General features: G+C 41.5%; 1 protein-coding gene across 2 annotated transcripts in view; it reads right to left on the bottom strand.

Annotated features, from left to right (window-relative positions):
* ints6 (integrator complex subunit 6) overlaps positions 1–13365 on the bottom strand; it is a 29306-nt gene extending 15941 nt beyond the window's left edge. For both annotated transcript variants that reach the window (XR_520630.1, XM_008293177.1), the window contains exons 1-7: positions 12936–13365; positions 12718–12795; positions 11965–12114; positions 5654–5743; positions 4084–4267; positions 953–1078; positions 463–614 (exon numbers count right to left, since the gene is read on the bottom strand). Coding sequence is in view for 1 of the 2 variants with exons in the window: in XM_008293177.1 (XP_008291399.1) it covers positions 463–614; positions 953–1078; positions 4084–4267; positions 5654–5743; positions 11965–12114; positions 12718–12795; positions 12936–13046 (891 nt within the window). In the remaining variant the exon portion in view is untranslated. The remainder of the gene's footprint in view (positions 1–462; positions 615–952; positions 1079–4083; positions 4268–5653; positions 5744–11964; positions 12115–12717; positions 12796–12935) is intronic.
* Positions 13366–14477: the final 1112 nt, after the last annotated feature.

Consider the following 14477-nt stretch of genomic DNA (forward strand, 5'->3'; position numbering starts at 1 on the left):
TTTACGATACTGTGTCACATATTTGGCCCTTGTTAAACTTTATTATCATAATTACTGCTTCCTTTTGTTGCTACATTTATTAGAAAAACTGTCTATGATGAGCGTCCATGTAAACAAACGGCTTTAATGCACTGCTCTATTTCCTACTTGTGTCTTTATTCTGTATGGATGTTCACTGGGACATTAATATTTAATTTTACTTATTTAACCTCTATTTAACCAGGAAGTCCCGAGAGATAAAAGTTTTTCGAGGGATCCCTGGCTAAGAAGGTGCACCACTATACAGTCACAAAGAAGTCTTGCCTCTATTATTTACGAATAAATAGAAATAAAGCTGTAGAGTTCTGCTAAATGTCCAAAATGTGAACACAAGAAGTAACACAGAGGCCTTATATGATGTCAAAAGCCACACAAACGTTCTCTTGTGAACTTTATATGTTGATTCCTCCACAATTTCCTTACCAGAGTTGGGGAGTTCTGGTCTGGCCAGAAGGCCTCGGGGATGGGCCAGTGGCCGATGGGGACGCCGGTTTTCGGGTTGGGTCGTACATAGATCAGCTTGTGAGAGCAATGCCAAGGCTGTGGACCGGACTTCAACGCCTCGGCTGGAGCATCTGCGCAGCAACAAACAGAAGATCTCGCAGGTGAAACAACAACCAGCAACTCCGACCCGAGGGCATTTATGAGATATAAAACAAAACAAAATGGTTTTGATAAATGTGTCAGCAGTTAAATATGAAAGCGGGGGGGTTTAAACAGTGGCATCCAGCAGCTGTTTATGAACAACAGTAAAGAAACGCTCAGAGAGGATTATTAAAACAAACAGCGAGTGGGAGAGAGCAAAGAGCTCCACTACTAATCAAACAGACGCAGTGCAGCAGATGTCAAAAAGGTCTTTTAAGAGATAAAGTCATGAATAAATTTTACACAAACAAACAGAGGTGTCTCTTACCCTCCAGTGGAGGAGGGTCAGGCCCCGTCTTCTCAAAGTTTATCACCACTCCACTCTGGATTTTCTGCACCAGAGACTCCAGACACTGATTCAACATACGCTGAGAGAAAACGCTGTAGGAACGTCCTGCAACAGACAGACACATAAACGTTAAAAAAACCCAAAACAAAGTAAGTATAAGCTCAACACGGTGTTATTGGATTAAGTTGAATTAAATATGCACACACTTGTGGATCCTTTCTAATCTATTTTTAGCAGTTTTAAATCTGCATTAACTGATTTTTTTGGCCACTTAGGGGCAGCAGAAACAAGCTGAAAACACTCACGCTTTCACCTTCTGTCAGGTATGTGGCCTATTTTGACAGGCACCAGAAGTTCACTCATTCATTTCAACTTTGCGTCCACTTGATCAATGCTAATTAAATATTTGCTCTCTTCTTACACCTGTTCAGGTTTCCACCACACACTGCGGATATCTCGCTGTAAATGTTCCACCATCTTCAGCAGCTAGTCTTTAATTTTCATCTGTCTGCAGTTTGGTGCCGAGCTGGTAGTATACCACTGGTTTATCAGAGCTTGTTTGCTGATAACAGCTGCCTGCTGGGAAGAGGTTGAGACTGAATCACACAGCCATAAAAAATAAAACAAAAGAGCCAGAAGAGGCTGGAAGAATCCATGAAGCTACAGAGAAGTACTAGAATTCTGCTGATTAGTAAAGTTTTAAGTAAACGTCTTAAAAAGTAGCAAAACTCAAATGACTATAACTCAGTGTCTACATGCACATTTGCATGAACTTTTACGTGTAAGCTGTGGCTCCTTGACGGGTTTCATGATGTGTAAAATGTCTGTATTGTGGAAACTGAGTAATTACAGTGTAGAAAAAAAGGATCTGAAAATGTAATGTTTGCATGAGCTGCTTGATTACAGAATAAAAAAGAAAATAGAACCAAAGGATAAATTGTTAGGGGCACCTTGGTATTTATGTGAATCTCTGAGGAATCAAACAGACTCAAGTTAGGATTTTCTGAAAAAGACGAGTGCATTATACTATTTAAAAGTACGGTACAGCACGGAGCAGCGCGTGATTATAGGTGCTGTGCATTTCCAAGTGCTCTCTCTTCACACTAATCTCATCTTCATGGAGCTGCGTCAGTCCTTTACGCTAGATGTAAATGCTACATTTGCATGATATGTGCCTCTGAAAGCTCTCAATGTGCTTTAGCTCATTTGCCACAACGTCGACGACATGAGGAAAGATCACAATTTAGTCACATTTGTTCTTACGAGGCTACAGCTGATGAGTCTAATTCAGCCTTTTGTCCATTCACTGCCTCCAACTTCACCTCCAGTGACCTTGTCATGCACCCATTCACTCGCTCATTTCAATAGGCCACGGCTTTGTGTCAGGTCTGCCATCAGCAGTAATGGACAGGCAGCATGTACTGTAGACTGTCACTGACAATGGAGCTGTGTCATGTTCTGCATTCAGCACCAGTGACTGCGACACAGAGCTTTGGTGAGCTCTGTTCTCTATGTGTGTGCATGTGTTAATCTTAACCTGCCATCAGCATCATTCTAGTGTGTTCCTCCTGCCAGCTGCTTCAACATCCAGGAGACAGGAGGGATAACAGGCTACTGCTTCCTTAAAACTGGTAGGTAGGCAGCCAGGGTTTTGGCTTATGCTACAGCCGGGGGGGGGATTACAGATCAAAATCGCTGGACAGAAAGCGTCTTGACAGGCCTTTAAGCGAGACAATAGCAGCCCCAATCCTGGACCAGGTGGGAAAATCCGGTCTTTCGAACCTTAATCAACAATTACTACCTAAGTCCACTTGAATAAAGCGCTCATCCCCCTTCCACGACAGCTCCAGAAGAGCAGCTCAGTGGCTGGAACCAAGAGCACACTGTATTTGTACTGGGTTGTTTCAGATCCCACTGGCAAACCTGTAAACACAACTCTGAGTGTTGAGCAAGACGACGCTGAGACAGAGCTCGAGGCAGCCCCTCACTGAAGTGAAAAACAGCTGCCAAGGAAATCTCTGTCTCTATCAACAACAAAAAAAAAAGCAACAAAACTCCCCCCAATAAACCAAACTCATTACTCTTCCCTTTCTTTGTATTGACAGAGATGATTCATCAGCTGTGTTAGAGAATGCATTTAACAAACAGCTATTTTGATCTGGTGTTATAAATACTTTGAGCTTGTCCCGGCGTGTTCCACCGGCTCTGCTGTAGCATTTAGACTTGTGTAACTCCCCAGAGGAAAATGCCTATGATGTTTTTCCAAACTAAGGTTATAATGACATTCATTTGCAAGCCATTGGTGGCACAGCGCAAAAACAAATCATGATAATTTGACAATAATAACATGTAACTTAAAGATTTGGGTGTACAGCTGATGAAATACGTGGAATCACCGTTTAATTTTGAAGCTTTTAAGTTTAAACAAACTATCTGAAAGGTTGGGATGAGAAGGAAAATCGACAACTTGGTCCGTTTTCATCCTGCAGTTTAGAATTTAATATAATTAAGCAGAAACTGAAGAGGTTTACGTAACTTTTGGGCTGTTTACAACATCCTTTAAAATGCAAGTATGTGCAACATGCTAAATGATTTATTTATAGTGCCATGTGGGCTGGGCTGATTTGCATGTATAATGCAATGTTTTGTCATTCCTAACTTAAAAATATTACTTCTTTATTTAGTGACACTAAGTCATAAACTCATAGAGGCAACGGAGTGCTTTCATAAAGTCTGGAGTTGTGTGAGGGATGTGGTGAGTCAGAGTCTGAGCGGGAGGTTGTTTGTCAAGCACCAAAAACACCAGAGCCTACAATTCCCATAATGCAACTCAGCAGTAACTTCCATAAAAACCTCCCTTCCTGTTAACCGCCCTCGTCTTTCAAAGTCCATTTCCTCAGTTTATAAAGCAGGTTTTCTGTCACAATCTGTACAAGTCTGAAGCCCATCTTAAGATGCTTTCTCAAAACTCAAAAGCTCCTCTAAAGCTGCAGAAGACATTAAACTGGCTGAGAAGTGTTGTTCATAAGAAGTAAGCTGATCTTTATTTGTACGAATCACAGAGTGTCACTCATTAAGCAGTGCACACAGACACAACTCCGTTCACCTACCTCCGGTGACCTCACACATGGGGGTGATGGGAGAATCGTCGGGCGGGACGCCACCGAGGGGTTCGGGCTCCACCGAAGTGTTGCCGGGGATACGCAGCACTAGAGCGAACAGACGCTGGTCCCATCGGAAGGGCTCCTTGGTCAGCTCGCTACCCGGCAGCGGGGTGGTCAGAGGCAGATGGAGCTGCACAAGTTGAAAAATCAAAGGATGACAGAAATATGTTGAAAGAGTGTTGCCTGTGTCCTTCTTACCAACAGAGTTTCCTCTTTTACATTTTAAACTATTGTAGGAGAGAATAAGCCTTAATTTATTAAAACATTCCTATTAGGTTATCATACTAATTTTCTGCACATTTCTCCGTTCAATGTGCACAAAATGCACTACCTACAAAAATGCTACTACTATGATAAAAAACATGATCTAAACTGTGAAAGACGATTGTATTTTTTTCTCCATCCTCAGTTGTCTTATATTTGAAAACAACACACAACCTGCAGAGCCAAGGTCAGTATTTGAGGACTCGACTTTCTCATCAATTTTCTTTCCAGACATTTGTTAAGCAGCCCGAAAATTTAAATGATGTCATAAAAATTTCAGAGTCAAACTTTCTCATTACTTGGTAGCTTGTGCCTAATGTGAACAGGCACAGGCCTGGCATTATCACGGAAGCTGCAAATTACATTGCGGCTGCAGAACTACAGATGTAATTGTGTGTCTGACTGAAACTGACTACGCGGCTTAATGGAGTCATCTCCATCTCACAGGGAGGAGCAGCAGAAATATCAAATATGAGCAGAAGATGAACAGGAGATGACAACTTATAGAGTCAGAGAGAGAAATAAGCAGATTAAAGCGGGAATTACTGAGGAATCATCTCACAAAACTAACCTTTGCAGCTGTATTAGAGCTGAAATGACTGCAATGAATGTGCAGCTCCTTATATAATTAATTATGGAAACTTGATTAAATGCTTCAAACAAATATACCCTTTACTTGATGCAGTTTCTCAAAAATGTCTCGTATAAATCACCATCAGACTGGACACCTCAGGGTTGTGGACTGTCGGACTGACAAAACTAATGATTTAAAAATTCACTCTGGAAAACATTCACTAGGTGCTGCCGCTCAAAAGTGATTATTTGCTGGTATTCTCACATTTCTTCCCCCGTTGTTTACATTAAAAAGCATAAGGGATTTGTCAGCTGGGGCTTTGGGAAGCTGTGAGGATTTTTCTTGCAATTTATGGATAAACTGGGAAAAATAAAATAATAATAAATAAATAAAAAGTTAGACCAGCATTAGTTTCCACCTTCTAAGACAATGACATTTAAGTTTGTGGTAGTTTAGAGTAATGTGGGTTAAATGTGATGCTGTAAGTAGAAAATACAGCAGGACAGCTTTACCTTTTTCATTAACGGGCTGATTCTAACCCTCACTAATAAATGGTATTTAAAACAGCACAGTTCAAACTTTGGCCTCCTAAGAAAAGGTTTGATAAAGTAACGGATGCTTGTGTGAAAGTGAACATTGCGGCTGTGACCCCTCGTCTCTGTGGAAACGGTGGCTGACCTCGTCTTGGACGCCGCCTCCGCTGGTCAACTTGTTGCCGTCGGTGATTGCGATTATGATGGCGGGCTCGAGGAAAAACGGATTCCTTCCCTGCAAAGAGAGGCAAAAAAAACCCACTATTAACAACGATCAAATTAAAAACTAAACAATGGAAGTCATGTGCTTCAGTGAAACTAAAATTTGAAGTGACGTAGAAGCTATAAACAAATAACACCAGTGTCCGCACTAAAAATAGTGACAGGAGCAGAATGAATACTGGTACTTAGCATGTAATTATTTATGGCACTTGGGCATCTCGGGCATAAATAGACGCAGACAATACATCATTACACAGATAACTTACAGGGGGCCTATTTAAGTGAGTGGGTGTGATACAGAAACTCCAGGGAATAATAAATATAAACAGTAAGAGTCTTTAGTGACTGCATCCATAACTCGGTGTGTATATCCGCAGTATATGCTCAGTCCATCCTCCACTTTGCAGAGAATATTACCTGAGGAGCTACATGAAACCTCTTTTCTACTAGAGCCCCACAGTATATTTCACGACATCAGCACTCCACGCTGATAAAATGAAACTGGAGCCGCGCTGCATTTATCACTTCGCATCAGGCCTTGTGGGATCTCCACCGAATAACCGGGTTGAGTGGAAAACCTCAACGCATCCCGACAAGTCCTGTCAGTTACCAGTCGGCAGGCCGGACCTCACTGCAGAAGAGTCGTACAGGCTTCATAAAGGCCGTCCTGTTCAGATGGCGATTATTAATGGACCTGCTCCGTTTGGACTCTACCTGTAGGCTGTGCTTTCTGCTGAATGATGGATCTGTCCAGTTACACAAACAGCCCAAAGTAAACAGAGCAGGATACTACCAAGATCTGCTGTACTGGAGGTATCCATGACAACCAGGCAATTTTTTTTTTTTTTACTCTTTCCCCAAAATCCCTTTATGACTCTGGACACTTTCTCAGCATGCTAATGAATTGTTGATTAAGCTAACGTGAGTGATAATTTCATCCGCGTCACATAAGATCCCTTAGCTTTTACTGTTGCTATGCCGTTTTGTTTTGGCCCTAATGAAGCTTAAATAAGCCGAACACAGCGATTAAAATTAGATTGTGGGTCATGACAAGAGATGGATGATGCAGAACAGCAGGCTACCAGTGGAATGGCCAAGTATTTCCCTAATCAATAACCACATTAAGCAAAGACACTGGCTCTGGCTTCTCAAATGGGGTTACTTGCTTTTAATTTTTTTTCCCTTATGAGACATTAAATTAATTAACTTTAGATTTTGGGAAATTTGACAGAAAAAAAACCTAAGTTATAGTTTAATTGGCGTCACACCAGCTCCCGTATCATCTACTGTTGCTATGCTGTTATGTTTTTGGTCATGATGAAGCTAAAAAATAAAAAAAAAACGCAAAACACAGCTATTAAAAATTAGATTTTGGGTCATCACAAGAGATGGATGATATAAAACAAGAGGCTGCTGGAACAACCGCCAAGTATTCTCATGATCAATAATCACATTTAGCTATTTTTAAGCAAAAACTCTGGCCGGCTGCAGCTCCTCGAATGTGCTTACTTCCTTCTTATCGCCTCCTAAGGAGACAGTAAATTAACAGTAGATCAAACAGCTTTACATATGAGGTCATTTGACGGGCAAAAATCTTGAGGGAGAATTTCATCCGTATCACATCAGCTCCTTTTGCTTTTACTGTTATGTTTTGGTCATGATAAAGCTAAGAAAAAAAAAATCCAAGCGCAGTTATTAAAATGAGATTTTTGCTCATTACTAGAGATGGATGATACAGAGCAGCAATCTAAAAGTACCACTGCCAAATTCTAATAATCACATCTCATCATTTTGAGCAAAACCACCGGCAGGTTCCAGCTTATCTCTTCCTTATGACACAGTAAATTGAATACCTTTAGATTTAAGATCATTAGACAGATAAAACGTGAGAGATGAGTTTATCCACGTCACATAAGCTTCCTTAGCTTTTACTGTTGCTATGCTGGTATGTTTTGGTCATGATGAAGCTAAAAAAAAAAAAATCCAAACAGAGCCATTAAAATTAGATTTTAGATTCCCACAAGATGGAAATGACAGAACAGCAGGCTACATACGACAGCCTAGGAAACCAGTGTAATGTTCTTATCATCAATCACTACATTTGAAGCAAAGGCACTGGCTGGTTCCAGCTTCTCAGATGTGGCTACATGTTTCCCATCGCTTCCTAATGAGATCTGGGGTCATTTGACGGACAAAACAAGCTGATTACATCTCCTGCTGCTTGAGGAAATTCTGTCTTTGTTTTCTGACATGTTAAAGACCAAATGATTAGCTGGTTAATCAACACATGATGCATTGACTGATGATGACATATTAGCTATTTCCAGTCTTAACCATGTGTAAACTTGCCTATGCAGGCCAATCCATCTGAGACAGCGACAAGATGATGGCCATCACGATTCTATTAACTCAAACATCACCAGTCATATCATTTCCTTAATGCTCATTCCTTCCCGTCCTCCCTTACTTCTGCTCTTTCACCGCTCTCTTAATGAAACTGTGATCAGTGTCAGGATTACCCGCTGGCTGCCTCCCCCCCTCTACCTCCATACCCCTCTTCATCTCTCAGGGGAGAGTCGCCTCAGATGCCTGGCAACCTGGAGGGCTCTTTGTTACTGTAGACAGAAGCACTCCAGGGCAATATTAACTCCCCCACAGGCTCAGTCCCCTTTGACTTCCCCCCTCTTTAACCCACTGAACGTCTTACACCTTAAGCACTCGGGAGCGCGGGGATGACAAATCAAAGCCGACTCTTCCTCGCCAGTTAAAACTTGGAAAGACAAGCGAACGGTGCCGAGTTATAACAACGAGGCACTTTGAATACAAACACAAGCTACCACGTCGCTTTGGTTGGACTCTGATTTACAGCCGTCGGAGCAAAGCGAGATTGAAAAACACACACAACAGACGGTTTGCAGTCATCAGAGCGCTGATGAAACCTGGCGGCTCAAAGAGAAGAGATTCATCTGAACAGCCTTGAACTTGAAATGTACACGTTCAGAGGAAATTAGGCTCGTCGCTTATATCTGCGCCCTGTGAAATATTTTAATCAAACAATCAACGGTACTGATAGAAAGAGGACATACACTGGATTGTTTTATTCTAAGCACATACACTGCTAATAAACTGTTGTATAGGTGCCTGTCCCACTCCTCTAGGAAACTTGATAAGCTTCACTTAAAGGAAAGAGCAACTAAAAAGACAACAACAGAAAACAGCTCGCTATGATTTCTACAATTAATGTCACTGGCTTCTCAGTTAGGCTTCTTTCATGTCAGTGGCTGTAAACTAGAATCTCTTTGGGTGGTGACCGGACAGATTAGGTTATTTGAAGCAGTCACGATGGGCTAGAAGAGATAGATGCACACCTTGTTTTTAAGAATAAAAGCAGATTTTTCAAAGTAGTAAAAACAAAACAAGTCTTATCTACAGCCCTCTAATAATGTCCACTATCGAACTTCTTTTGTAAAGGGCACAGGCAAAATACACTGGTTGCTAGTGATTGTAATGGGAGTGTGCCATCTGTTCAGAAACCGACCTGCTCCAGTTGTGAAAGGTCAGAGGAGAGAGAACTGGTCATTAAATTATAATTATTGTCAGATCAACCTGTCATTAGAGGTCACCAGTAACCGGTGCGGGACACAGTAACCTTGATCTCCACTGTTTGTGTTCACAGGCGTGTGTGTGTGTGTGTGTGTGCGCGTATCAACCAGTCTGACGGCGTTGCTGGTATTTGACATTCAAACTCCCCGGGAGTGTCTGACATGCATTATGTATGCTGTATGTATGCATTACCCCGGGTGGTAGGGATCCTCCATTTATTACTCAGGAAATGCTAGTTCAACATTCATTATTGCTTCCATCCTCCCCACTTACCACCGCACTGGAAAACAGACGTCCAGATTCTGCAACAACCTCAAGACTCACCTTGCAGTCAAAGCAAGTATGTCCTGGACATTAATAATGTCTATTCTGCTGCCGGGATAATAAACCTGCACCTCAGTTTAACCAGGAGCAAAGAAAATCTTGAAGTGTTGCATCTCCTGCAAGCTGCTTTCTGTTGTTGTTGTTGTTCTCTTTCTAATGGCATTAAATCAAGACTTTGACATCTGTTGCAAATAAGTTATTAGCCTGACATAAGAGTAGCACTCTAACACTGTAAACACAGTCCTCACAGATTCTATTTATTGTACCTTCTCTCACACAGCTTCACTTTCAGCAACTGAAAATGGGGCTTAAATTGGTGATGTCATTAGGCGGCACTTGTTGGAGCCGGGCCAGCAGCACTGTATTAGTTCCAGACTTTGTGGGTTCACCGAATATTTGAGATGATCTTACGGCTGCGAATCAGGCCGAGAGACTTGCTTCAGATTCACAAATTGCAACTGAGCAGCGGGATAAAGCTGAAATGGTTTCTAGTTTGAAGCACATTTCTCATTTTCTCCTTGCATTGCAAAGCTTTTCCTTGAAAATTCCCGATCTTGTGAACAGAATATTTTAATAATTCATAGACTTTCTTGTTAAATGGATGCTCCTGTTTGTTGCCTGACTTGAAGAGGAAAAAGCAATCAAAGCTGCAGAACTTCACGCTGTCTAAATCTCAGAAGCAGGAAAATAACAGACGATCGGGTAAAACGCAAAAAAAAAACAAAAAAACATCTTGAGATGTTTACGACGGCAGAGAATATGACCTTAAAGCAACAGTTTAAAAAGTCCTCCAGCTGCCTAGAAACCACACTAAGTGCCAATTTATTTGGTCTGTCTGGTTAATACTAATAAAATTTAAATAATCACCTGTGAAATAAATCCTACCTTCATTAAAATTATGTGCAAAGTCTTTTAAGGAAGCATTTATAGCCATTTTAAAAGCTATACACATACTAAAAGGTGTTCTGAATATTTTGTCCAACCCATTCCTGTCAACGAGGGTGAACTAATATTAGAAATACCTCTCAGCATAATGCAATAAAATCCAGCAGCGCCGCTTGACTGACCATTAAGCTGAAATGACGCCACTCTAAAACAGTTTCAACAAAACTAAACATTGCAACCCATATAAAAAAATAAAAATAAAGAGAAAAACGGATTTAATGCAGACCTGTTGTATCCGACTGCATTAGTTTCACGTAGGTTTAGCTAATTAAAGAGCTATCCTCAATTTGTAAATTCACTTATTTGCAACTTTTAGTACCATAGATTAAAAATATTAGGTTAAAATGTGGATTAAAGTTTTAACAAAAGTAAACATTACCAACCCCCCCCCAAAAAAAGATTTAATGCAGACCTGTTGTATCCGACTGCATTAGTTACAGGTAGGTTTGTCTAATTAAAGAGCTATCCTCATCTTCTAAATACACTAATTTGCAACTTTTAGTTACATAAAAATACTAGGCTAAAAGTTTGATGAAAGTTTAAAAAAAAAAAAAAAAAAAAAGTATTTATTGCAACCAGTTGTGTCCGACTGCATTAGTTTCAGGTAGGTTTAGCTAATTAAACAGCTATCCTCACCTTGTAAATACACTAATTTGCAACTTTTAGTACCATAGATTAAAAATATTAGCATGAAAAGTTTGATGAAAGTAAAAAAAAAAAGAAGTATTTATTGCAGAGCAGTTGTGTCCGACTGCATTAGTTTCAGGTAGGTTTAGCTAATTAAACAGCTATCCTCACCTTGAAAATACACTAATTAGCAATTTCTATATGTATAGAATTAAAAATATTAGCATGAAAAGTTTTAACAAAGCTAAACACTACAACCCTTATTTAAAAAATAATAAAGATTTAAAGCAGATGCTCTATCAGACTGCATTAGTTTCAGGTAGGTTTATCTAATAAACAGCTATCCTCACATTGTAAATACATCATGTACTTGTAGAGTTTTGTTTAGAAGCTAATTTGCAGCTTTAAGTTGCTTAGAATTATTAGCATGAAAAGGGGTTTAAGAGCACCAGATCAATGATGAAATCAATAACGGTCACTAAGGTGCCAAAAAAACTAAAGTTGCTCCTGTTTTTTGTTTTTTTCCACTTATGTTTGTGTCATATGACTGAAGATGTGTGGGTTCACAGTATGCAGGTGGTTGATGCTTGTAAGACTGGGGATAGGGAGAAGGGGAGCAGGGGTGAAGGTGGGTGAAGGGGGTTCTCTGGTAGAGAGGGGGGGGGAGGTGGGGCATATAGCACCTTTGTCATTATGAACCCTAACTGCCTGTCTGCCTTCTTCAGCGCTACATACCTGTCCATAGTTGTCTATCCCAGTCACTAATCTATTGAGATTGAGTAAATCAAAAGCGGTCCTCAAGGACTGGCCAATAGATGTGAGTCCGGTTGCTTGCAGGTTCCTCAGCTCTGTCATGAAGGTGGCGTGGCTCTCCTTCCATCCAGCCTACACAAAACAAAACAAAACAAAAACAAAAAACATGTGGTTGAGAGCATGCACAAAGCTCTAGCCAACAACTTGTGCACAAATCAATAGTTAACTTGAGTGTTTTTATTGTGCATCTGAGCTGATAAATATCTAAATAGGTCGCTTCCTCTCTGGAACTGCCCACACTAATAATTTGACAGCGCTGCAGCAGGACCTTGATCCGGTTTTCTAGCAGAGGCTACAGCTACCGGCTTCAGGGATCACACAACTACAAAGTGTCCAAAAGCCGCAATGTGTTAAAGTGGCAATTTGGTCTAAACAAGTAAAGTAGGCTAGTCTGTCACCCACCACCACCACCACCACCTCCTCCTCTCCTCTTCCTCCTCCTCCTCCACCACCTCCTCCTCCTTCTCCCCCCAGATATCACCTCGCTGTATAAATAACACCCAGAGTTCCTTGCTGCTCACATTGAAACAAAATGTCGGCCATGTTTTAAAAGGGGTATGAAAGCTCCTCCTGAAGATTTTCTCTACACAATTGATGTAGTGATCACAACGTGGTGGAAGCGATGGGAGGACAGTCAATCTGCAGCAATGTAAAGCCGGACAAAACAAACTCTACCTTGATCCCGAACGGAACGTCTTCAAAATTTACCAACATATACCGGTCCCCTCGGCTCGCCGGATCTCTCCCTCTGAGCTGTGGAAATAGTAGAGAATTATTTACGGTTATCGAGAGATCAGGTTTGACAGGCGAGGCTTGCAACAGTACAACGATGATGTGAACTGCAAATCCCGCTCGGGGTCTCCCAACATGAATGTGTCCCGTGGTTACAGTACCTTCATAAAAGTCTCAACAGCGCCTTTTGCTATGTCCAGATAGGTAGTGCCCAGATGGGTGCGCTGGTTCATTGAAGCGGACGTGTCTATCAGAAAAAGTAAAACGGGCATTGTGATGGTAATGACACGTTCTGCATGGACTTGGTGTCAGTACAACCGGCCAAAACGCAAAAAAATCTTTTGTTCTCCTGCCGCCTCTATCACCTCTCAGCTAGCTAGCTAGCTGGCTAACTGTCTGTCTCACACATTCTTTCAAAAAAGTGTAAGAATAGTGAGTGTAGAAGCCCTTTCCGGGCGAACTAAACTAAAAACCTCAAACCCTAGGGGCAGGTTATGGATTCACGAGGGATTTTGGTAATTTTTACAATATTTTGTAAATATTCCTAAGTTTCATAGTAACAAAGTTCCCCCTCACAGTGAGTCCCTGCTTCTCCCTACACTGAATGCGCTGTGTCTTGTCCAGCGCTTTTAACCTAAGCTCCGCGCCTGGCCCCGCCCCCCAAGCGGTCTTTCACGGTCACATGCACAAACCCCCGCCTCTGATTGGACCTTCGAAGCCGCTCATTACCATATCCAAATAAGGCCAAAGCTGAGCGTCTCCTGCGCATGCCCGCTCGCCCGAGAGGCAGGAATGCAAGGAAAATATTCTCTACATACAATTGTGTGTTAAAGAATACAACATATGTGGCGATGCGCCGTTTTTTCGGAGCGTCGTTGCGTTTATTTGTAGTGAGATCATTCAGGAATGGGCCCCGAGTGTGTGTCTGCCCTGAGAGCTGATTACATAATCAACTTCATCCTATGCACGGGCGTGGGCTACTGTGAAAGACAACCCTTGAAGACTATAGGGGGAGAAGATAGACAATATCACATAGAAAAAACACGCGGTGAGATATTAACCCAGGAATGCACCCAAGGTACACAGAAGCTGCTCTCTGGCACTGTGCTTTTCATGTGATGACCAAATAAAGACAGCCCTTTCTGCGAAACGATGTGAAGGAAAACAGGTTTAGCTGAATAGTGGCTGCAAGGGATTGACATGCGCGCACACGCACTCACACACCCTGCAGCTCTAAGATGGCTATACTTTGTCTTTCTTTCCCACACCCAAATGTGCAAAAAGCGACATATTTGTCCAAAAATGATGCATTGAAACTATTGTTCTCAAAAGAGACGTAATAAAAAAGTAGCAGGCAGACTTCTATTGTTGCTTCCCATCAGTTTTGTCCTTGCAAACCCATGATCTGTAGTAGTGTGAGATAACGTCTTAACTAATCACTTATTTCAATCGATCCCTGACATGCAACACATCATCCTGACTGATTAGGTCCACTCTCTGTGCCACATGACACCCAGCCAGGCGTTCACGATTGTGCAATACAATTTACATAATGTAACTGCTTGGAAAATAGCATCACTTCCGCAAAAATAAGACGAAACCATCCGGTGGCTTGCGATAGCAAAAGAGGAGGAAGGAGGTCTGTTGCCTCTGTGTTTGATAGAGTTCTCTGGAGCAACATACACTCTCACTCACTTCATTTT

The sequence above is a fragment of the Stegastes partitus genome, unplaced genomic scaffold (assembly GCF_000690725.1).
Source record: "Stegastes partitus isolate 25-593 unplaced genomic scaffold, Stegastes_partitus-1.0.2 Scaffold863, whole genome shotgun sequence".
Lineage (NCBI taxonomy): Eukaryota > Metazoa > Chordata > Actinopteri > Pomacentridae > Stegastes > Stegastes partitus.